We start from the raw sequence: 25,195 nt of genomic DNA on the forward strand, positions 1-25,195 counted from the left end.
AGCTCATTGTGCCAAGAATTTAGCGTGCAAATTCGCTCATCTCGTTCAAAGCAAAATCTCTCGTCCAATTGAGCATTTACGTTGCAGAGCTCCACCAACCAATACACAGGAGCGCCACCTGAGACGGTGGATATTTTGTTGTAGTCTTGCAACCAAGCACCTTCTTGTGCTCCTTCTTCCTGTTTTTCTAGCCTTAAATGGAGCCACCTTACTTACAACTACGCGAGGATGCCCTCTCATGTAAGCGGAAAGTGTGAACCGAGCAAATCTTTTCTCGACAAGGGGGGTGTTGTACCCAGTGTTCATAGAAAACTTGCAAACTATATAGCAACATTTTCATTTTCTCCCGTAAAACACATTTTCTCAATTTGGTTGAATCTGCAAAATTTTAGGCAATTTAGTTATATTTTAGCTAAAAAGTTGGCAAATTCTTGGGAAAAACCTTCAAAATTTGAAACCCCAAGTTTTGTGATTTTTTGCGGTAACGTAAAGGATAAATTAAAGGTAAAAGTGGATTGTACAAAAAAAAAAAAGGCAGCAAGAAAGGCAAACACCTCTAGTTCAAGCTTCTACCTATCACTCTAATGCGTTCATTAGCTTTCCCGAAGAACTCTAAAGCTTTCATTATCTTTACAGAAGAATACAAGTGGCCAAGTGTTGTGAGTTGTTGAGAAAAATGTTTTCTGAGAACAAGTGTTGAAAGAGTTAATGTTGTATGGGAGCAACTAAAGATGGAGAATGAGACAAGTGGATGAAGGAGAAAGAGTGGGAAAAAAAAAAGGGATAGAAATTGGAGTTTTTGTGAAGGAGTTGTAACTTATGACTTTGCGTCCCAAAAACAAGAATATTTCAACAAGCACACGTCAGCCTTCTCTTTGAGCTTTGTGCTTACCATCGTTCTTCCCTTCGATCATTTCTGCTTCTCAACACTTCCCATCTTCCCTTCTCCTCTCTTTGTTTGCTCTTCCATTTTCCTCTCTTCGCCTGTTTTTTTTACTGCCACCATGGCCTTCTTCATCCACCGCTCCTCCACAATTGCTCACCACTCCTTTTTGCGTACCGCCTTCCGCTCTGCTTTTGTCCCGCTATTCCACCCTGCTGGTGCGGCCTCCGATCGTGGCTCACGTTCCTTCTCAAGTTCCTCGAGGGCTCCTCATCAAGGAGAATCCGCATTCGCGTCACTCAGTGTCATGCTGGGGGCTGCAGCATTCTATTCAGTGTGCCAGGAACAGGTGCAGCTCGCGGTGCCTTGTATGTCTCGAAAATGCGAGCGGAGTATCTGGCATTGTTGAATTGGAATGCCGCAAGAAGAGAGAGAGAGAGAGAGAGAGAGAGAGAGAGCACGCTATTGCCGTGCTTTTGATATGATCCAAATACTGTTCGGTGTTTGAATGACCTTAAAGGTCTATGAGGACGAGAAAGGAGAGAAAGTGAAGTACTGGTTTAAGTGTATGAGGTCTTGAAAATAAAATTCATCAATTACCATCATGGCCGGAATAGCAGCCCACCGTTTCTCCTTCAGTCTACAGTGTTGTGTCCTGTATTAGTGTGATCCTGGTGATAAATCTGAAAACCAGAAGAATAGTAATAACTGGCATACACGTCAACTGGTCCAATAACAACCAAACTTGTAGCCACACTATCTCCTAATCAAAGCATAGTAAAAACTTATGCTTTATTCAGCAGTAAAGCATTCACCAAACCTCCTTTTGAAGCAGACTTTATTAGTTGGTTCAGTGTGATAGGGCTGAAATATTCCAACCTTAAATTGTCTCTCATAACATCTTCAATTGTTATTAACTTCTAATGCGTAATACTTACTAAGGGCAATCTCGAAAACTGAAAAATCTCTCACGATTGAGCTTCGTGCACTCAATTAGTCAATAATAGCTCCCAGCTCACAAGTAGTGACAAGCTCATTTGTTAAACATTTCCCAACAAAACAGAGTGAGACTTAGTGTCTCAAATAAGGCATTTCCTCTACAAGGAGATTTTATACCAGCGTTTGTTTGTGTGTGAACTTTTTTGAAATACCAAAGGCTAGTAGAATTGGCCTGCCACAACACAAGCTGAGACTTTTATGCTTCAGCTTTTTATGCAACTGCTTGCTTAGAGCGCAACCAGTTCAGTCTAGTTAGCCAGCTTCAGGATCATTGAAGCTATACACACGTTGGAGGACAGAAGGTCACAGTTTTTTTCTGCACTCTTAGCACTATGGTTGTTAGGTACGTCAGGTATTGAACCGTAAAAGCGTTTCAAGTTAAAGTTCCTAAAACTTCAGAAACGTTAAAAAAGTGTTTTTGAGACACACGAAAAAATCTTTTATTGTTGTAAAATAATTACATTCATAGTTACTTCGAAAGTGGAGTAACTACTACTCAACTGAAAATCTCAATATAATCTGTATATACATCCTGATCAATCAAACGAGTCTGAACGCGAACGCAATCATAGAATGATTGCTGCAGAGATCGTTTGAAAAAAACAAAAGATGAAAATAGGGGATCACCAAAGACTCTATGATTTCTGTCCATCCATAAAGTCCACAGTGCCCAGTAGCGTACCCATACAAAAAATAAGTCAAAACCCTGTCTAGCTGGATGAAAACCAAACAACCAGAAAAACCTGCCAAAAGTAATAGTAGGAAATCTCGCTCGAAGCCTCTGTCTAATGAGAGCGATGAAATCACAAGTGTGTGGACATTGCCAGAAGATGTGAAGCACAGATTCAGCATAGTAAAGCATCTGTGGCAAACAGCTGGAGCAATATGTCTATGTGCGAGTAACTGGCCAGATGGAAAAATGCCAAGTAGGACTCGCCAAAGGAAAAGCTGTTGCCGAAGAGGGACTTTATAATGCCAAAGGAGACGCAGTCGCTTTCTCCACCACTTTAGTGGGCGATCCATATGCCAAACAGTATTTGTTGTGTGAGAAATCCAAGGCGGAAATAGTAACACTTTATACAGAGATGACACTGTGATATGTGAGAGCTTCAAAGGACGGGCTGAAGAGGAAGAAGAATGTAAAATCCAATCCTCAAGTCTATTCTGAAGTTCCAAACGAGATACCGGCAAGAACGGTTGAAGCATTGCTGAAATCCTATGCCATAAAGGACGATAATGAGCTTCCAAACCGTATTTGCTAGCAGCCATAGAAAAGGATAAAAGAGTGCCATCATCCTGAAGTACATCCGCCACAGAAGAAATGCCTTTGAAAGAGAGAAAATAAGAACGTTTGGGTTCTTGTATAGCCAAAGAAGGGTGGAATACTTTAGACCAATAAATATTCTCAGCCCTCAAAGAATTTCCCGACAAAGAATCCCGGCCATTCCATTCCAAGTGGGATAAAATATGTTTCCAATCAAGAAGCAGACGAGAGACAAAAGGGCAGCCTTTGATCTTGCCTTGGATAGAGCCAAATAGGAAATCCCACTGGGTAGGGTGCCAATGCCCAAAAGCAGAAGTATCAATATGTAATAAAAGAGAGCGGATCATGAAAGCCCAAGGCTGATCTCCTTGCATAAACTGCAACATCATTTTCCCTTTGTGAGCAAGTAGATGCATTTGAATATTGAGAATGTTCAGACCCCCGTGCATCTTTGGAGAATAGAGACGATGCATAGAGAGCAATCTGAGACTTTTCTTGCCATTTTTTGAACACCAGAAAATTTCCATGATAGCAGACATAAAGGAAACCAGATCTGCCTTAGTGAACATGATGAGAGGCAGATAAAATTGTATGTATGCTATCAAAATGGATTGTGTTATTTGCAAACGAACATGTAATGGCCAAGTTGCAAGCTTCCAATATTCAAGTTTTGCCCTCAACTTTGTGAGCACCCAATCAGTTTGTTGAGAACGGGTGAGTCCCCAACACCCCCCCCCTACAGGCTACCACTGAATTGGACATTCTTTATAGTAATATAACGATAAGATAGTTGGTAGCTGGAGCCAGATTCTAGAAACATCGCATACTACATGTAGCACCAGTCTATTAGCGGACATGCGAATTTCACCCTGTGAAGTTTTCGTCCATGTTGCAGCGTGCTGATATTGCGATAAACAATTTCCATCTTAAGTGGTGCGTTCCCCTATCAACTAGATGGCTAAGCATTGTTTTGCTTGGATGCTCGCTTGGGAGAGACTAAAATGAAATCATTTACTCTTCACAAGCAGTTGTAGCTTGAATGAAGAGAATGTGGACTACTTTTTGATTAGCCTTCTCCTTTAGTGCTAGCCTTTGTCACGGCTGAGTCTGTCCTTCAAGTCTGGAGTGCCGACAGAAACTCAGTACGAAGACCTTTGTATAAATGGATGCTCAAGTATGTGTGGGTGTGTGGATTTGTATTTGTGAGAGCATATGTTTATAGTATAGTCTACACCTATTCTTGGGCACTGATGACGTCAGTGGGATGCCATAGTGGTCCCTGCTATGCGTGATGGATTTTATTGTTTCAACCTCACGAGTGACTATCATGAGATTGAAACTGCTCTGTATTGTGTTTTTAGAGGATGTGTTTTGGGCATGTTCTAGGATTCATATAGATATATATATATACAGAGGAGGATAGGAGTAGGCATCGAACAGTAGAAGCAGAATCTCAAAATAGGCACCGTGTGGCGATTTTAGGCCCACCCTTTTTCTGAACAAAAAACAAAACACAAATTACCCCCCTGCGCGGCCTCTTTTCATTTCTTTTTTCCCAGAAAAATCTAACATACCTAAAACGTACCACCAAACATGGGTTTATAAACTTAAAGGGAAAGCGGGTGGCAGTGTTGACCGCTACGAATCTTGTTTTGTTGCAAAAGGCTATGCTCAGCAGCAAGGCATTGATTTTGAGAAAACATTTGTACCCACACTCACATTAAAATTATCAGATTTGTCTTGCAGCCCATCATCTTTGGCAAGTGCATCAACTGTTTATCAAAACCGCTTTCCTTCATGGAGACTTACTTGAGGAGGTGTATGTTACTCAGTCTCCTGGTTTTGAGGTCAAAGGATCTGAAAATAAGTTATGTCGCTCGCATAAAGTCCTTCATGGTTTCAAGCAGGCACCCCGGGCTTGGTATGCCAAGATAATTGCTCATCTTCTAAGACTCAATTTTTAGAGTAGTCCTATGGAGAGCACTGTTTATATCCGCAAGTGTAATGTAGACTTGCTGATTTTAATACTATATGTTGATGATTTGTCTTTGACTAGACCTTATGCTCAGCATATTGCAGCCTATAAAGCTGATTTGCAGCAGTCGTTTGAGATGACAGACTTGTGCCAGCTGGCTTCACTACTATCTTGGCATTCAATTTGCTCATGTTGAGGGGGGGCGTTATGATGAGTTAGTCCAAATACGTTGGACAGCTCTTGCACTGTTTCAGTTTGAGGAGTTTCTACACCTTTGGAACATGGTTCCTGTTTCTCTTTGTATGATCCTAGCTAGCCATTTAATGTCACCCTCTGCCAGCAGGCTGTTGGATGCCTGTTTCCAGTGAGCAGATTCATGCATGGCCCAATACACAGCATTGGCAAGTGGTGAAATGTGTCTTTGGGACTTCTATATAGTCATGGTTTCTCTCTTACCCTGCATGCTCTTACAGACAATGACTGGGCAGGATGTTATGACACTGGAGTGTATCGCATATTGGCAACGGTTTTATGCTCGGCACTTCATGTATATCGTGTTTCAACAAAAAATAGCCTATAGTCGCTACTTCTATCTGTGAATGTGAGTACAGGGTAGCTTTTACAGCTATTGTGGAATGTATCTGGCTCTAGAAACTACTTGCAGATCTTGATGTTAGTCAGATATCTATCTACACTGACAATCGAAGTGCTTTGGCAATTGCACGAAACCTAGTGTTTCATGCTCGGACTAAGCACATTGAGCTTTATTATCATTGTGTGAGAGAAGGATTGTCAGCAGGAGATATTCATTTGTGTTATGTTCATGCACAAGACAGTTTGGCAGATATCTTCACTAAAGCATTACCGCGACCCGAGTTTGAAGCTTTTTGGCTAGCTGTACACTTGATTCATTTGTGACTTGATAGTGCTACCCGTTGAGATTGCCATATCCTTGCTGGACTAACACATGCAACCATAGAATCCATTCCAGGTACGTCTGAGATGTGTTTAGAGTACTTCAGCCACACCGTGGAGGGGGGTTTGTAGCATATATCTACCCTGGTATGGCCTTGTAGGCCAGTTAGTAGTGTTTATTACTAGGGCAGTTAGTGCACGAAGTCACCATATGACAGTTAGGCCTGCCCGAGGGCTGTCCTACAGTAGGCTTTTTAATTATTTTTTAACTTATGTTTTGATACTGTTGGTACTGTATGGCAATATACACTCCTGTGTTTTTCGTAAGCTTCAGATTCCGGCTTCTGCTTCCCAATATACACCATAGTTCTCTTTCAGATCTATGTTATTCTCTTTACTGTTCAGTAGACACATGCAGTTGAGTGGTGTCTTTGTGAAGTGTCTTGTGATCTCAGGGTAAATCTTCCGCTACTGTGAGGAAGTTGGCCTATAGCAAGCTACTATGCTATGTTTTCCAACATATATTTGGATCCGTGCAATCAAGAGCTTGGCCCTCGTAGATTCCCGAAAGTTGTTTTGCTGCCAGCCTAGGATCTATAGTTGTCTCAGAATTTAGAGTCAGGGCTGCTTCTGTTTCACAAATCCTTTGTAGCACATGCATGAAAGTGCAGGAAACCTGGAGTTTTTTTAAATGGCAGCTGTGTCATAGTTACAGGACAATAACTGATATTGTAAACGTGATAGACTTTTGGCTTAATATATCAAATGAAGTTACCTCAAAATGCTGCTCATATTTGTGGCTAATTTTTTATTTTGTTGTTAATCATGGTAGGTGGCATCAGATCAAGTACACTCTCAAGCTGAGAAAACAGGTAAGATCTCTCATACTCTAATTTTGTTTCTTGTGGACTCTCTTTTCGAAGAGTCACTCAATCTTTTTAAGAGAATATCCTCCCTTCAAAGTACAGGAGTTTTCCTTTGTCCAATGTAAGAGGACAATAATTTGAAAAAGCCTCATAATCAGAGGAAAACGTGGGTGTAGAGGATGAAAACATCAATTCTGGGACAAGCAAGCTCTGTAATTTCTTATCAGGCTCAATTACTTATATTGATTTTCTTACATCTGCTGCTGAAATCTGACCAATTGTCGCTTGTATTTTGGGGTTTCAACCAAGCCAGCTCTGAATCCAAATGAATGGCTTCACTTCAAGCTACAGGAAACAAAGAAAGTTAGTCCCAATACAAAAATATTCAGGTAAGGTGAGGTTTTGTTTTGTGATTTACTGGGAGAAATGCATTCTTTTGTAAAATGGTAAAGTTTACAATCTACACTACTGGGATTCTACAAATATGAATCTGCAGTGAAAGTTTAAATCCATCTTTGTCATTCTTTTCAGGTTCACGTTTGATGATGATGAGAAGTTTGGGATGGATGTGGCCTCTTGTTTGCTTACCAGGTTTTTATCCACGAATGTCTTGATACCCATTTGTCTAATGTGAAATTTTGCAATTTGGTATTGTCCTTGTAGTTTGTGTTTATTCTTTTTCCCTTACAAAGTATTGTAGCACGTTAACTTTGTATAGATGGTATTAGTATGACCATCTGCATGCATACATATAGGCATACCCAGCACGTGTGCACTGGCATTCACTTGCAAGATTGGGAAAAAGCAAGGAGAAAGGGGAGAACTTTGGAAATATGTGGCTGATAAGATGTTTTGGATGTCTCTTTTGTATCCAGGGCTCAAATTGGCACAAAAGCTGATGGAAAACCAAATTATGTCATTAGACCGTGAGATCTCTCTCTCTCTCTCTCTCTCTCTCCTCTCTCTCTCTCCCCCCCCCCCCCTAAAAAAAAAAAAAACCCACCTGCCTCCACCCTTCCCCGGTCCCTCCTTTCCTTTGCAGCACTTGTCGTGATGCAGGGGAGATAACCATTGGAAGGTCTTTTGTATCTCCCTGCACATAAAGGAAGACAGAGAGACATACACAGACCGAAGAGTCTTATTTTATGTGCAGACATTAGTCTAAGACAGAGAGACGTATACAGACCGAAGAGTCTTATTTTATGTGCAGACATTAGTCTTACTTTGTGTCATGTTATAATGTGGACCATATGCAGATCTTCCCCCTTCCAAAAAAGAGGGGAAGGAAGAATCCCTTTTTATCTCTTGCAATTTTTATCACTCTCAATGATTTCATGTATGGAGAGGCTGTCTAGTACACGGCATTTTCTGATGTAAGATATAAATGCCAACCAACACATATATGCCAAGTTCCTCTTCCTAGACACATGATCCTTTTCCTTTGTTGTTTCCCTGCACATGATTCTTAGCATACCTGTCTTCTTCCTGCCTCATATATCCTCTCCCGATGTCCTTGTTATGCATAAAAGAGTGAACGTGTAATTTTAGTTTGCATTGCTTGTGTTTAAAAACATGCAGAAGATAATCTACTAAGTCAAAGGTTTTTTACCTTTGGCAAATCTGATATTTCTAAACTTTTTCCAGGTACACTCCAATCTCACCACCAGATTCAAAAGGTTATTTTGATCTGATGGTCAAGGTAAAAAAGGCTCTTTCATCACAACAATACTGCAATTTTCAAGTTTTTTTTGTAAGACAGGCCACATCGTAGCAGCTGCTATTAGCAGGACAATTTCCAGTTTTTTTTCCAGATTGTGAGGAAAGACATGTTTTTGTTCTTTTATGTACTTGAGATTGTCGGATACTATGTCGAGTTGGGATGTGATGGACTAAAGGACATGTATCACTGCCAAACACTAAATTCCCTCTTTTTGGCTCTCCACTCGGGTATACGTAGGCCATTGGGATAGTAGATCTAAGAGAGATTGAGTGGGTTGGATTTTGAGAGGCTATCCTTTGGGGTGATCTCACATGTGATCTGAGGAAAGACATGCGTACCAAATGATATCATACTTGCGGAGTTCAGTGAGAACCCACTCACAGATGTCTCCTTTCAGATCATTAGATATCTCAACAGGGCTAGACAGTTTGGTTTGATTGATGAGGGTTGACATAGATTAACGTGGAGGGGTCCATGCAGCCTGCAGTTGACAGGGGTTGAGAAGTGTTGGTACGGTGGGCCACTAGAAGGCTAATCCTAGGTCGATACCAATGTTTGTTTGACTAGCGTATCCTAGACATGAGCCGAATGATTGACTACCAGCATTGAACCTGTGTATGGACGGGGAGCCCGACAACAATTGGTCACAAATTTTCTCTTCAGTAGAAAGAAAGAGAGTCTATTAGTGTCTACGAAAGACCAAAGGGTCTACGAGACTGAAATAAAAACTAGATACAATCAAAGTTAAGGGGTGGGCCTGTACCCAAAGTTGATGTCTGTGATGAGAAAAATTAAATATATTGGGCTCTCTATGAGAGAGAGAGAGAGAGAGAGAGAGAGAGAGAGAGAGAGATTAATGTCTGCAAGAGGCCTCGCGGGCCTATGGGACAAAGTATGAAATCAAGTAACTCATACAGACCAGCGTGGGCCGGGGCAAAGGGCTCACGAAGGCCCTTGCTGAGTACTAAAATGCTATACTAGTACAAAATAGCAAAAAAGTAGCAAAATAGCATGAGGGTGGCATGAAAAAATCAAGTTTTCAGAGCTAGTCCCAAGTGCATGAACTGGCTCCACGTATCTAGGCTCCATGGTGGCTCTCTGATGAGATGCAAAGAGCTCACGTATTTGCATCTGTCGGGCTATCTCTTGTGGTGGTGGAGTGCATGGTCTCCTCGATCTATTGATCCGATGGGCTATGTCTGAATTGCACAACAATCCATTTGTTTTCTCATCCAAGCCATTACATTGGGGATAGTATGGCATGGACATGCTATGATTTATCTTTCGCTTATGTACCACATATTCAATTAGTTCATTTCTAAAAGAGGTTTCTCCATCATTGAGAATTTCCATAGGAAAACCAAAGCGTGAATAAATTTGGTCAAAGAGAAAATTTGCAACTGTGCTAGCCTTGCTATTGACTATCGCCTTGGCCTTTGCCCATCGAGTTGCATTATTTGTCACTACAAATAAATAATTCTTGCGCCGAGATTAGCAAGGGAGTGGTGCCACAAAGTCCAACCCCCACCTCTCAAAAGATCCATATGCTGGAATAGGCTTCAAGGGCCCAGGGATTACTTGTCACCTTCCAAACTTTTGGTATACTCTCTCCATACTGTAACACTTCGACACCATTCATATACATCCCTTGCCTTGGTCGATCTCCCTTGAGGAGAGTTGATATAGGTCGAACCTCGATCGTGTGTGCTTAGGTTGCCTGTCGCGTCGTGTACAGTCTTTGTGTCCCTTGTCTAGCAGTGCTATGTTGGCGCTTTCCACTGATCCATATATCTCTCATGTCGGCTAGCTCCTCCTCTACCCCAGAGTGTCCTGGAGCTGAGTCAAATGCATAGAAATCTGTGACCTATCTCTGCACTCGGTCTACCTCAGTATCTTGTGGTGCGGTGGTCTGATCCTGCTGCTCTCTTATATGTCGTAGTAGCGTCTCTCTGTGTCGTCGCATCTCCATCAGGTAGAGCCCAATACAGACATGGTCTTGGAAGTGGATCAGTCGTGAGAATGGGCCAAAGCCGTGCCCCTCGTGTAAAAGGTAGTGGTAGCGCCCTTGGATGAATAGACACAAAGAAAGTGCTCCTCTGTCTCGACCGTCCCCATTGTGCACAACTTGCAAGTCCGTTGCTCTCTGGGTATGCTTGCGGCTCTCCCTGCCTCGACCCTCAATTGATGGGATGAGACCTGCATCTGTCCGATGGCAATCCTCAGCGCGTGTGAGACTCCTCTCTCCTCGAGATACTGAGGTCTGATGATGAGCCCATCCTCTGATACTCTCAGAAAATGGTCATAGTAGAGTTGGGTCTTGGTGGGGAACTCCTGGTCTGCCCCCCAAGTGCGAGATGTGTGGAGATGGAGGAGATCTAACTGTATGACTCGGTTAATCTCATCCCGTGGGATTAACTCAGGCGGTGCATCCATGCTATACTGAAACGGGGGAAGCCGATCCATCTGAATGCCGTGACTGGCAAACCATGCGGTGATGCGTGCATACCATGCTGTACCTACCCCACTCTCTGATTGGCCAGCATATGGCCAATCATGAGAGTAGTTCCCAGTATCCATGGGGTCACCTGCCTTGTGTATTGGTACAATGGTGGTGGTACTCCGTGAGGGTGGGAAGCCGTGACATATGGCGTGGTTGAACATATGTGCTAGGACCGGAGCCAAAACCTCCTGTCCATGATCAAAATGCTCTGTTCGCAGCCCCTCATGGTCCTGTGCTCTCCGGTTACGAAGCCGCGGTTACGAAGCCGACTGAGTGCAGCCTGCACATTCTGTGCAGTGAACAAGTGGCAAGTGGTGGGCCTAGGCATAGTGGACATATCAGGTGGTGCCTACATCAGAACATCATAAAGAGAGCATGCATAAATGTGCCAAACACCTGGGTCTGTGATGGGGATAGGTGGCTTCCCCTCCGATAGAAGCCCCCAGCCAATGGTGGGATCCCCCCCCTCGAAATGAACTGATCACCTCATCCATTCTGTGGGTGAGGAAGGCCTGCCGTTTACAGCATGTTAGTCGCCGTGAGATCCGCTGTGCCTCGGGTAATGTTCTCCTCTACCTCCTGAATCAGAGAGATGAGAGCTCACCTCACACTGGCTCAGTTTGCAGCTCTGCTCTTCTTGTTCTCCTCTACCTCCTGAATCAGAGAGATGAGAGCTCACCTCACACATGAGCCAGCCATGAGCCACACAGGAGGTAGAGGAGAACAAGAAGAGCTGCAAACTGAGCTCATAGACTCGAGTCTATCCGACTCTAGAGATAACTGGCAGAGAGGAGAAGGACCTTGTGGTAAGATCAGAGGACCCCACCATTGGTGGGACTCTAGATCTCTCTTTTGTATTGTGTCCATAGCTTTGGACGGAAATATAGTATTATGGTGGTTTCTCTATCTGGCTAATTCATTGTTTATTGATGAGTTTGCACACCTATGCTATGCACATAAGTTTAAGAAGTTTGTGATTCCACACCCCACACCACATTGTGTGAGCTCCTGGGCTATTCTTTCAGTCTTTCGCTGTGCGTACCCTCTGTTGGTCGATTTCTAACATGGTATCAGAGCCCAGTAGGAGGCTCACAGGTGTGGGAGCCTGAAGGTAGGGATAGGGACCTTGCTGAAGGACGACCCTGATTCAGAAGCTCTTGGGAATCGACTTCCCCTACTGGAAGATAGTGCCCTTGCGCGAAGGAGGGTGAGGGATCAATTGGCATCAGTTGGCTAGAAGGTGGACTTGTGCCATTGGCCTTGATGGTATTGTGGAGGCTGCCTTGGAGTTTCAAAAACTTTATAACGACTATGACGGTAGGATTGAGGACCAAACCTCTGAATTTTGAGAAGTTGGGTCCATTATTGCTACAGGAAGAAGCTAGGGATAAGCTCTACAACAACGACAAAGATGACAAGGCATTGCTGGCAAAGGGAAGGGCAAGCCAAAAGGTGGCAAGTCCAAGAAAGACGACTCTGATGACGAGGACATTCCAAGAGGAAGCAGTAGAAGAAGTGCTTCTATTGTGACACGCCAGGTCATTTTGCGAAGGAATGCAGAAAGAAGGCGGCGGATCAGAAAAACAAAAGGAAGGAGTCCGACTCAGATTCAAAGGGTGACACAAAAGACAAAGCAAATGTGGTAATCAAAGAGTTGTTCTTGGTGACATCTTTGTTTGTTAGTGAGGTCAGATATGCCGACCTAGAAACCACTGTGATGATGTCTGACATTGAGATGTGGGTCGACGAGGAGTCAGAGGCTTTTGTGAAGCATGGAGTGCTTGGAATCTTCCAGGTGCATCGCTGTTGATACTGACACGAGGGTGGATTCCATGGAGTGCCATGGGGTTTCATGTTCAGATGGATGATGTACTTTAGAAGAAGACAATACAGGATTACACATGCTATGTGCCTCGATGAGGTGCATGGTTTGCTTTTAGGGCAAGCACACAGGCAGTACGATGATCTGGTATGTACTTGATGTTCTTCATTTTAGCCTTTATAGCATGCTGTGGAGAGGCTCTGCTCTTCATTTGTCTCAGGTTATGCGAGATTGGAAGAAATTGGCCTTATTCAAAGGCAGAAGGGGAAGTGTGGGTGCTTCTTCAAATCTCGGACACAGATTGCTAGAAGGTGATGGACAAGGAGTATTGGAAGCCAGAACAGTACCTGCTTGAGAACTCAGTAAGAGTTCGTGGTCTAGGTTATTTGGAAATATTCATTGGTTGCGGACCTAGCCAAAGGAAGGACGGGTTGAAATAGACCCTCAGAACATCGTGCCTAGAAGACTCCAAGTTGTTCACTCATTATGAGTGGGACAACTGGAAGATCGTGGCGGCTGGGTTGCTTGAGTTTGATGGCGGGAACGTGCTGAAGGTGGTGGTGCCTGCATGAGAAGAGATAGCATAAATTGTTTGCTGCGCATCCCAATAGATCTCCTCCTCGTCCACAGAACATCACCATTTGCATCCTCTCGCGCAAGAAAAGGCATAGCAACCTGATGCTCCACATGAAAGATTTTAGGCCAACGGCCTTGCATGTTACATGTGGGTCTTCATTAGCACCACCGGGATCAAAGGGGAAATTAGCCCCCTTCGTGGCTACAACATCTGGAGCTTCTTCCACGATTTGTGCACCCTTTGAATCATCATGAGTGGCATTCAAAGTCTCAGAAGCATCCATTAAATCCTCATCATCCAATATCTCAATAATCATGTTGAGTTTTGCAATATCACTGTTACACATTTTGCAAACTTCCCGATGCTCAAGAGTCTACTTCTCACCACACTTTAAGCATAAGTTTGCCCTCTTTTTGCTGTCCATAATAGCCTTGGTGTGTTGTTTAAATTCTGAATTTTCATGTCCAACACTTGGCTTTAGCTCCTAGCTTAGCATCAAATGACGTGTATGGCTTAGCATATGGTATCTTGTTGCCTATAACTGTGGGAAACCTCGGAAATGGTGCTGCTGCTGATTTTCTTTCATTTCAATCAGTCACCTTAGGCTTCTCCTCAGCCTCATTTGCATTCCCATATGCGCTGCCTGCTGTCATCTTATACTTGCTGGCATATTTGGGCTCTATTACCTCTACCAATTGGGCTGCACGCTCAATTGTTGAGGGTTATGTGCCTTCACATCTGCTGCGAGAGAGGGACTCAATCCCTGGATGGAATGCAGCAACCTCCCTCTCTTAGCAGATACCTCCTGTACAAACAAGGAAAGTCTCCAAAAATGCTGCAAGTAATCTTGGACAATACCGGTTTGCGATAATGAATAGAATTCAGCCAGATATTGCTCCAGTATGAGCGGGGATACAAATGTGGTGATCATCAACTCCTTGAACTCTTTCCATGTGGCTGGCCTCTGAGGTGAGTCCCTCATATAACGCCACCAAGTATGTGCATAGTCCTGTATGTGCATACTTGCAAAGATTATGCGATCCTCATCCTGCTTTGGGTAGAAGCGGAAATAATCTTCCAACTTTGTAAGCCACTCCTCCAGCTCATTAAGTGTGCGAGTGTCCCCTTTGAACTTATGCACTATGAGTTTGTCCTTGATCTGGTTGCATAATTCTTGTGTGTGTAACCTTCAGAAGTGCGGGCATCATCACGTTTGAGGTTCACATAATCGGAGAAGGACATCTCAAGTTTGATGGCCTCAAGTAGGGCCTTATACGAGCGCAAAGAATTTGCCAGCATGTCATCAAAAGTGGCTTGCTGCCCACCACCAGCCCCCTGTTGCGTCTCACACGTCGTCGTTGCTCCTATCGTCCTTCCGTTGCCAGCCACGCCATGCCCCGCCCTGTCGTTCCCTCCGTCGCCTTCGTCGTGCTGCTGTTGCCCATCCCGCCTGCAAAGGAAAAAAACCTTAATGCATTTTTTGTGCCACAAAGCACCTTCTTGCAGGATGTCAAGCCATCTTTTGGCTCACAGCTTTCTGCATCTATGTAGGCTGAGCCATCTCTTTTGGGCTGACCTGTTGATGTGCATCCGGTTAGTGCTCCTTTCACCGCACTGGCGAGTATGCTTGGAGCTGGCTTGCGTTTATATGGCCGCCCACACCCCTGGGAGAGAGCTCAGTCCTCTTCTCAGCCCTTTGGTATGCCATCACTTCGGAGAGATGCATTTGGCAGAGAGACCCAGCTCGGGGTTCATGCACCTATCACTCCGTTAGCGAGCACATATAACCAGGCGCAGCTAGTGCATCAGATGGCATCAGCTACTACGCAGTAGGGGGTGGATGGGGACTTATGTAGTCCCTCCACATTTTCCTCCTAAAGGACCTCTACTTGGCCCTTTTTCCCCTTCATTACACCCAGAGAGGAAATAACATGCAAACTTAGCTCCATAAGGGAGGTACAAAATGAATCGCGTGTACTCCTAAGATTTGGAGCCTACGCACACATCAGAGAAGGCTATGGGGATAGCAAAAACCATATGAAAGTTCTGTTGTAGCAGCGAGCCAAAAAGATAGGAAGCTACTTAAAAGAAGTTTTGGAACACCACAACAAGGTACTAGGACTAACACAAGCTAGCCCAACAAGTACTCGCTACATAGCAAGTTTGTTCATTGGATGTAAGGATCACTTTTTGTTACTGGTAATTGCTAGTCCCATAGGTCTTGAAGGGTCCCACGCGGACTTTAATACAGTCACATCATATCATCTCTCTCTCTCTCTCTCTCTCTCTCTCTCTCTCTCCGAGATCAGAGGTTGATACCATTGCCTTTTCAGAGATGTCTTTGACTCCCTACCCAGTTTCCTATCCCACCTAGCCCAGAGATGCTTGGCAGCCTTCATTCATGAGGCCGTATGACATAGGGAGCGGTTGCTCAGAGCATGTAGGGGAGATCATGACACTTATCCAGATTTCACCTAGAGCATGATCACCGGGTTTTTCCAACTAGATAGTTTTGACCAGCAGGACTCACGGAGATGGCGACCGCGAGGAGCTGAGCTAGAGTCAGAGACATGCCAGACTCGCTAGCTCACTGAGGCACAGATCACGCTAGGGGACCGCTTCCATGCTTACTAGACCAGATGCACGACCCACAGGAGTGACTGTGGCACTTGTTTGCCGTAGGGCTACGGCCAGGAGACTTCAGCGAGCTGTACATGCTGACCGTCGCTAGCGCCCTATAACAGTGCTTTTGCAGCCTCACACACCGACGCCCCCTCCTAGGGTTGGCACTCTCACTGGCTCCCACTCAGAGAGTTTTGCCCTTCTATGTACCGACGTGGTTATGGGCAGGGTTATGGATTTTGTATTTGCCTTGGGTGTTGATGTGCGTTTAGTGGCTCACCCATTATTTCATTGTATCATCTTCTTTTAGCCTCATAGACCCTTTTTGGTCTTCTAAAGACTTGTAATAGTCTGTCTGTCTGTCTGTCTGTCTCTCTCTCATTCATGAGGCAGTCAGACACCAAGAGTGCCTACTTAGATCACAGAGACAGGAGCAGAGCACTTTGGTAGACTCTTCTCAGACTGTGATCATTGAGTTTTTCCATCCGTGCTATACCGACTCTCACCCACAAAGTCGTGACCCAGAGCTTGCGACGCAACAAATCTGGTAGAGAACAGATGCAATGAACAGATGCAATGTGCATAGATTACACGTGGGGACATCCCCTCCTTGCTTAGAGTTGGAGCGCGACCGACAGGGGTCACCGTATCCCTTGTCAGACGTAGAGCTATGGGTAAGAGACCGCACAGGATTGCGTCCACAAAGCAGCCGGCAACATTCTATCTCTGACTTCATGCTACCATTCCCTCCATTTTCATGACGGGGGAGGGAGGGGGGGCTGTAGCCTCGATACTGGATCAGATTTCACTTTGTACTTTGTCGACATATGATATGATACAATGATGGAGATGATATCCGATATTGATGTTTATGATGGTATCACTGATGTTATTATGGCTATGTAGCAGTTAGCATTTAGCATGGGTGTTGATGCTCATTTAGTAGCTCCACCTTGCAGCTTGTTTGTATCAGGTTTCTCATTGTCTCATAGACCCATATGTCTTCCTTAGACTTTAATAAACTTTCTTTCGTTCTTTCTTCCCTAGATTTCTCAAGTGTGGCAAAAACACCCATATGATGGGATGATTAAGGAAAAAATGTTTCGTAGGATGCTATGTGTGATTTCTCACTTCATTAAAGTCAGTTTTTAAATAGAGAAGCTGAAGGCTGATTTGTATCTTTTACGTATGAAGCAAAAGAATAGGCTGTGATGCAACTTCAGCTTGAATTTTGAAGCTTTAAAATACGAAGGCCCTTCATTTTTTGCAATGTCCAGGGACTATTCTCGGTCTTTTCTTGCCTTTGTAAAAATGTTTTGGACTGTGCTAACCAAATCCATTGAATGATTCTATCTTAGACTCAGAAGGTTCAAGGATTGTGAAAAAGTAAAGTTTGAAGTGTCAAAGACAAGTACTGCAAGGCGTTTAATTGGGAAGTTCCCTAATCAATATATGCTCAAGGTCTCTTTGAGAAACTTAGCATAATATGCCTTTCTCGTAAGACTTGAAACTATGCAAATGTGTTTTTATAGATATATATTGACCAAAACAACACAAGTATTCCCTGCCCAACTAACCATGATCATTTGAGTTGTAACAAAGCTGACTTGGCCCCTAAAGTTTCACCACTTTTCACAATAGGTGCATTATTAGCAGTCGAACAATTATCACCGTTGATGGGTTTTCAAGTTATCATGATTATTCCTAGTTAGAACTGCTGCGAAGCCAGATTTGGTCCCAATAGTTGTAGGAGTGGCAGAGCAGAGGATTGAGGAGGATCCTTCAAAGAGTTGATACAGTCTTTTCAACAAACATTTCTTTATTACTTTTGTGCATTCTTAACATTTCACAGGGCCTCTATAGCAAGCTGTTTTCTCCTACTTTAATACAGTGGCATCCTCACCTGCTGCAATATGTAACCCCCCATACCTCCCACCCCTCGCCCCTCCTTTCCGCCGCCCGGCTCCCTGAAACAAATCCTGTACCCTTGCCCTTTTCTTTTTATAATCGGTCTTCTTTGTGTGTGTGTGTGTGTGGGTGTAAGTACAATGTGTGAGTTAAGCAAAAATCATTCTTGGAGTTTTACTGCCTCTGGTTTTGAAATTTGTATGCGGGGTGGTGATCAACAAACTGTTTCCTTGCCATACTTTTCTGTTTTGTTATATACAGGAGCATTTATAGAAGCACTGAAATAAGTTCACCTATGCATTTGTTGCCACAATACTGTGAGAGTTTCACCTAGGTTGGTTGGTTGTTTTTTTGCAGGTCTATCCTGAAGGTAAAATGAGTCAACATATTGGAAATCTTAAACCTGGCGACACATTGGAAGTCAAAGGGTAGAATGCTTTATAAATCCAGAGCTTGTCCTTTTATTCTTTTTGGCCTTTTATTATGTTTGAACCTGGACTCTTACCATTGCCTACCCAGTGACCTGTAGTACATGATTAATTTTTGCTGTGCATAAATTAGCAATATCTTAGTTCTGCTTCTTGCAAAGATGGAGATCCTCCACTCTGCATGCCTCTGCAAATCAGGCAATTAAATCTGTGTTGCTGCTCTTGAACCAGTCTTCCCTAGTGCCAACACATCTTATAAGCAAGCTGTAATCTCTGCAAAATATATTACGCTACTTTCGAAGCAAGAATTTATGAAGTACTGCTTGAAGAATGCTGGGTGATGGGGAGTAGGAGTTTAGAAACCAGGTGCAGGTCAACATACTGATTCCATTTTCATGCAGGCCAATTTCGAAGCTTCCATATAAGCCCAACATGAAGAAATACATTGGTATGGTAAGCTTTTTCTTCCCCTTGTTTGGCCTCGTTTGGTAGTTTTGTGTTAGTGCATTCAAACACTAGAGGATAATTTCCTACAACGAGATGGTGTTTCTTTTTTCTAGATAAATTCTTTTCTTCATGTCGAGAGAAATGAAGCCTAATGCATAGGATATTAGATGCGAACTATTGGGATTGGTTTGCTTGTGGATTGGCATATTGTTCAAAATTTGGAAGCCTTGCTTATTAAATAGTATTCTTTTCTACTATTAGCTTTGTTTCATGTTCAACCCCAAAGAACAAATACCCTCCCCTGCCCCCCCTCTTTTTCCTTCTCTCTCTCTCTCTCTCTCTCTCTCTCTCTCTCTCTTTCCTTTCTTACCTTCATTTTCAAGGAAAATTTTCAATTTGGTAGATTTGATATATCCTAGTTTTATTTATTTATTATTATTTTTTTTCCGAAAAAACAGTGCTGATTATATTACTTCGAGAAAACAAGAATACATGGGGTCAGTTTTGCAGCTGATGGGGCTGCATTCACAAATCGGACGCAGCCCTAAGAGGAGATATATCCTAGTTTTATGAATGTACATATTTAATTTTATTTGTGTACAGATTGCTGGAGGGACTGGAATAACTCCAATGTTGCAGATTATAGATGCAATTCTTAGTAACAAAGACGACAATACAAAAGTAAGTGATATGCCGTGTCATTTGTCTTTTTATTGCACCAGATGTTCTTGTTCCAAAAAACTTTTACAATTTCTTTGATTGTGGATTTTGAGCAGGTGTGTTTGATATATGCGAATATGTCTCCTGATGATATCCTTCTCAAAGAGAAACTTGATGCTTTGGCTGCCGAGCATCCAAATTTCAAGGTTATCATCTACTTTGGCTTTTTGCATGTACTTTCACTACACTGATGATGCCCGATGCCCCTTGTACAAAGTTGCATGTACTGCAGTTGGTACATTCACACAAAATTGCACAGTAAGAGTAACACACAAATTAACAAGCAGTCAGACATTTACACAGATTAATGCGTGCCAACAGATTCTGATTTATAGTTATGATCCCAGATGTGTGTGCAGAAGCGCCCATGTGGGTGCAAACTAAACCAGATGCATGCCCCATAAGCGTGGCTGTGGCACTTGTTCACTCAAGGGTACAGAAGCACCTGTGTGTGTGCAGATAGTTGCAATTCTCTCCTGTTATCGTGATACTGATCAATGGGAGCAAAAACCAATCCAGATATAAATTCTGATCATTGTGTTCTCTAAAAAATGAGACATGTTATAACTGTGCAAGTGAAACCGGCCTCTAGGCCAACAAGAGGGTGGTAATAGACAACTAATCAGCCAATGCTTTCACATTAATAATACTCAGCAAATATTTCAAATATAAATCGGGAGCTTGAGTGCTCTTGCTCAAGAACAAGGACACAGATTGGCCCCAAACCCTTGGTGCCCCTTTCGGTATTTTGCAATTACTTGGAAGAACCTGGAAAGGATTACATAGTAGTCACAAATCCTCTTGCATCCAGAGCAGTCCACATTCCACTAGGCATGAATGCCCCTTTGCCTCAGCCCTGCTGGGCTTTGCCTTCATCAAGCATACAATAAGCATCCAGATCTGTCCCAGGCACTTGCATAAAATCCCGGAACTGCTTCTTCCGTCTATACATGCAATCATTCCGTTCATAGCCATAATGTGCCTTCCATATAGCAGTTGAGTCCGTACCAGCACTAGAAGTCCTAGAAGTCTGTATAGACGCATAAATCTGTACGTAATTCCTTTCTTCCAGTCTCACCAAATCCCGCCGTCAAAAGAGTGCGCGCTTACGTGATTTTTCTAGTTCCTTCCATTGGCAACCTTGCCAAACTCATCCCAGCCATGGGGAATCCCACGTGGCATCCGCTTCTTCTAAGGGTCCTTGGCCCCCTCTTTGGACCAATTCACAAATTCATACCCACATCCTATGGCCTTACCCACTTATTGTTCCAAGGTCCTGCCCACATGCAAGTTCAAAAACTTGCGCCCTCGTACATACCCCTCTCTTGAAACATGGCAAGCGACCTGTGATTGTTCAGAGCCTAAGATAGCAATCCATATACGCTGTAAAAACTATCTTATAGTGACTAGTACACTTATCATAGAAGTCCCAAGGCGGATATACTGTTAGCAAGCAGTACCTCTGGTGAACATAAAATGTCACCAAGCGACCTCTAGATATCTGAGCCTATCTGTTTCAAAGTAACGGAGGTACTATCCCTCTGTTGAGCATCATGCAATGCTCTAGGCCTACGCTCTGTTGAGTCTGACAGTAAAGTTGGCCCAAGGTGAAAAGCTTCCAGGTAGAGTTGTAACATATGAGGTGTATCTGCCACATCACCCTCTTCTAGCCACTTGCATGCAATGGTGAATAATTCTGAAATTTCACCAAGTAACGACAGGAAACTCTACTTCTGACCTTCCTTTCCTTATGTGCCAAAATCTGCTCTGGAACTAGGATCTCATCTAGTTCCTTCAGTTAACCAGAAAGTTGCTTTGAAACTAGAAGAAGTCCCTTCAGTTAATTGCTCAAAGCAAAGTAACCTTCTTTCTAAAGAAGATGAAACTCTTCTTCGAAAGTTCCATAGGAAATTTGTCATTTCTTATATGGACAAATGTTTCAATAACTTTGTTTTAATAATGCCAAGGATTTTTACAAGGCTGCTCGTCCTCGTGAATTGTTTTGGATGAGAACCTTACACTCTTTCTTCCCAAGAGGTTTTAATTTGGAAGGAAAATCAACTCTTCGTAAAAATAAAAGAACCTCTAAAAAGAACCCTTTGATGTGGAGAACTCATATCAAGCCCTTTAACATTCCTCTTTACCAACATAGTCATACACCTAACATCGTAAGGAAACCTAAAGTTATGTTACAGGGTTGTCCTAGCTCTCCTGCAATCTCACATGTTGTGTGTGAGTTGCCTTCCTCACTTCCTCTTCCTCCACTTCCTCCTTTAGTTCCTTTAACTTCCTCAGTTCCAAGAGTTTTTGCTTCTCGAGACTATAAAAGAAGACTACTCTACCTAGATAGATTAATGTCTCTGGTCTTTTTTCAATAAAAGTTTTTGAAAAATCTAATGTCAAAGTTCTTTTTAAACTTCAATACTCCTTGGAAAACTTCTCTTTTGAGGATTTGAATCTAAATAAGCTCCATTATATACAACTTAAAACTTCATTGGATTGCTTCTTAAAAGTAAAAGCTTCCTTTCAAAGCAAAGAAGTCTATCTAAATAAGGAACTCTTGATTTGTATTTTTACTTCTCCCTCACTTGACAAGATAGGCTTAAACTCAATTTCGAAGTCCCCTGAAGTAATGGATTCTCTCCCTCATTTTGTGAGAAGAATTTGGAAGCATCCAGTAGTAGCTTGAAGTATGTAAAAACTTTAGGACAAAAGGCTTTCAACTAGCTTTCAACTATGGAGAGATAGGTAAAAGGCTTTCACAGCAAACAAAATCTTCTATCCTTAGAGAACCTTGTTGTTGTAAAAGTAAGAGATTCCAAAGTTTAATTGATGCTGATTTAGGATATGTAGTCACAGCTAATACCTCAATTTTTCTTTCTAGTAACTTAAGAGACCTTTTCATGAAAGGCACGAAATTTCGATAGTACTCTTTTAAAGAGTCTTGCCTTTTAAAAGCTATTGATAAGGGAATCTCAAAGTTTGTGTTTAAAATATCTTATCAGAATGGAAAGAGAAGAATTTGAAGAAAGTTGCTTTGAAACTAGAAGAAGTCCCTTCGGTTAATTGCTCAAAGCAAAGTAACCATCTTTCTAAAGAAGATGAAACTCTTCTTCGAAAATTCCATAGGAATTTTGTCATTTCTTTTATGGACCCAAAACTTACGCCCTTGCCTTAGTTTCTCAAAAGGATTTGATCTCAAAACATCAGAGTTTTTGTAAGTCTTTTGGGTTTGTTTGCAATCTAAGTATACCTTTTCTTTGTGCTGCTTGGAAGTTTCATAAAACTCAAAAAAGCCAAGATTTATTGTAGTTACTTGTAAGACTACTTTGATGGATGTCTCTAAATGGCTAAGCTATTGCTTCAAAGCCATGTTGCCTAGTGTCCATGAACTTTGGAGGGACTTATTAAAAGAGGTAGATGTCCCCTCGCACTCAAGCTGGATTTTAAATGACTCTATAGGAGTGATTCTGTTGTAAAATTTTTTTAATTCCTCTCGAAGCATTCTGGAAAAAGAGTCTCCTCTTCTCCTTTCAAGTCTTCTCGAGCTAGAAGACTTGAAGTTTAGAATACAAAAGCTAGTGGCTGAAGTTTTCAATATGAGATTTGACAAAGATAGATGCAAAGTGCTAAAAGTTGAGAAAACAGCCTTATGCTTTGACTTTTTGTGGCTAAAAACTGTCTCTGAAGAGGCAGTGGTAGCGACCGCGGATCTCGTAGTACACTGGGCACCTAAAAATAAAATGGTCCTCCGACTCGACCTCCTGACAATTGCACAATATGCATAAGCAATGCTCCCTAGGAATCCCCTCTGCTCTGCCGCTCTCTATGCGGAGGTGGTGTGATGATACCCGAAACTGTCCGATGGAGATCCGTAGTGAGTGAGGCATATGAACCTCAGTGTACCCCGGTGGTGTGATGAATCCCTCCTCCAATAGACACACCGATTACTCAGTCACCTACAAAAAAGGTTGATGAAGAAGAGCAAGAATTGCTAGAAGCACCTCGAGAAGAGCAACAACACCTCAGATGGTCTACCAGGGAAAGCAGATCACCAGCCAGATTAACATATGCTAAAAAAGGCAAAGCAATTTAGGTTGAAACTACCAATTATGCTCTTATGACTACCATCGTGGCTACATAATAGCTAGTGTACTTCAAAGATGGTTGACAAGCCATAATGGCAAACTATGAATGAAGAAATGGAAGCTTTGTACAAGAATAATACTTGGGAATTATGCAACCTTTCACTAAGAAAGAAGGCCATAGCAAACAAATGGGTTTACAAAGTGAAGTATAATCCAAATGGAAGCATTGAAAGATACAAAGCCAGACTAGTTGCAAAAGGAAGACAGTAATCTCTGTGTAGTTGCAGGAGATCCTCTCGAATGACCTGGTTGGTCTGTGGCCCGATCGGGATGGTGGGTGGGAGTATCAGAGGGGCATCTAAAGTATACTGAAAAGGAGGTATCCTATCGATGTGGAACCCTAGTCTCATAAACCATGTGTGAGTCCGTGCATACTAGCATCGCTCATCTCCCTCTGCTGCCGACCTCATGGAGGAATCGAGAGCCAACCATGGCAACCTCTGTCTCCCTGATGTGCAGTCCCCATATGATCTAGCCTGGTGTAGATATATAATGGTCTGAAAGGCTGCATCTAGCTGAAGTGGAGAAGCACCAAACTCGGCTTGAATGATGTGATGTGGTACAGATGGTTTCCCCCGGATCATCCGTGAGAGCATGAGGATCTACAAGCGCTCCACCCGTGTCCACTCTATCTTTGACATGTCAGGCCTCCAACAAGGGCTGCCATACATACCGGCTGGTCGGACCAAGGAGTCGAAGAGAAGAGCCTTGGTCCAAGGGTCCTCGAAGTGGGAGTGGAAGCATTGTCTCTCTAGCCAAGCCAGTGAGGCGTATCCCCTGCTCAGTCTGGCCTGCATTGCTGGTCTCATCGTGAAGATCAGGCCGGAGAAGATGACCCCCAAGTAAGTGTATGAGGATACGATCTCAATTGGTGACCCACCGAAAGTAAAAGTAAAGTGCTTCCATTGCATGCTTGCTCGAGAGGTGTTAAAGATCATGACCTTGGTCTTGCCAAGGTTGACCTCCAAGTCATGGGATAAACAAAAAGCCTGTAGTGCATCCAGGTGTCGCTGGAGCCCCTTGGGTGTGGACGACAAGAGTGCCACGTCATCTGCATACAGAAGAATCCTGATGATGATCCCGGCAAGTGAGCAACCGGTTCCTCCGAACACCTCCATGAAAGTCTCAAGCTCATCGATGTAGAGGCCAAACTGGGTCGGTGATAAGGGACAATCCTGTTTGACCCCTATGGTACTCAAGATCTCATCTGTCCAAACTGCGCGTTCGAACTCGGCCTGAGACTCTCTCATACAGTGCCATGACTGCCCAGAGGATCTCCTGATCAAATCCCAGTGTCTGTAGGCGTGTGATGAGACGAGCTCGAGGTACTGTGTCAAAGGCTTTGCGAAAATCCACAAAACAACAATATACCCTCTCCTTTCGTGATCTGGCCTCCTCAAT

The 25,195-nt window shown here is 43.1% G+C and overlaps 1 protein-coding gene across 1 annotated transcript in view; it reads left to right on the plus strand.

Moving 5' to 3' along the window:
* Positions 1–811: 811 nt before the first annotated feature.
* Positions 812–25,195, plus strand: part of LOC147885609 (FAD/NAD(P)-binding oxidoreductase) — a 63,856-nt gene continuing 39,472 nt past the window's right edge. Inside the window, exons 1-10 of the mRNA XM_087396441.1 lie at positions 812–1,232; positions 6,869–6,908; positions 7,216–7,291; positions 7,434–7,493; positions 7,778–7,828; positions 8,547–8,601; positions 18,409–18,479; positions 18,881–18,932; positions 19,530–19,607; positions 19,703–19,792. Of these exons, the coding sequence (XP_087252567.1) occupies positions 1,005–1,232; positions 6,869–6,908; positions 7,216–7,291; positions 7,434–7,493; positions 7,778–7,828; positions 8,547–8,601; positions 18,409–18,479; positions 18,881–18,932; positions 19,530–19,607; positions 19,703–19,792 (801 nt within the window). The 5' untranslated portion in view covers positions 812–1,004. The remainder of the gene's footprint in view (positions 1,233–6,868; positions 6,909–7,215; positions 7,292–7,433; positions 7,494–7,777; positions 7,829–8,546; positions 8,602–18,408; positions 18,480–18,880; positions 18,933–19,529; positions 19,608–19,702; positions 19,793–25,195) is intronic.

This window comes from Dipteris shenzhenensis, chromosome 25 (assembly GCF_047967505.1).
Source record: "Dipteris shenzhenensis isolate YYH24624 ecotype China chromosome 25, Dip_SZ_1.0, whole genome shotgun sequence".
In the NCBI taxonomy this organism is placed as follows: domain Eukaryota; kingdom Viridiplantae; phylum Streptophyta; class Polypodiopsida; order Gleicheniales; family Dipteridaceae; genus Dipteris; species Dipteris shenzhenensis.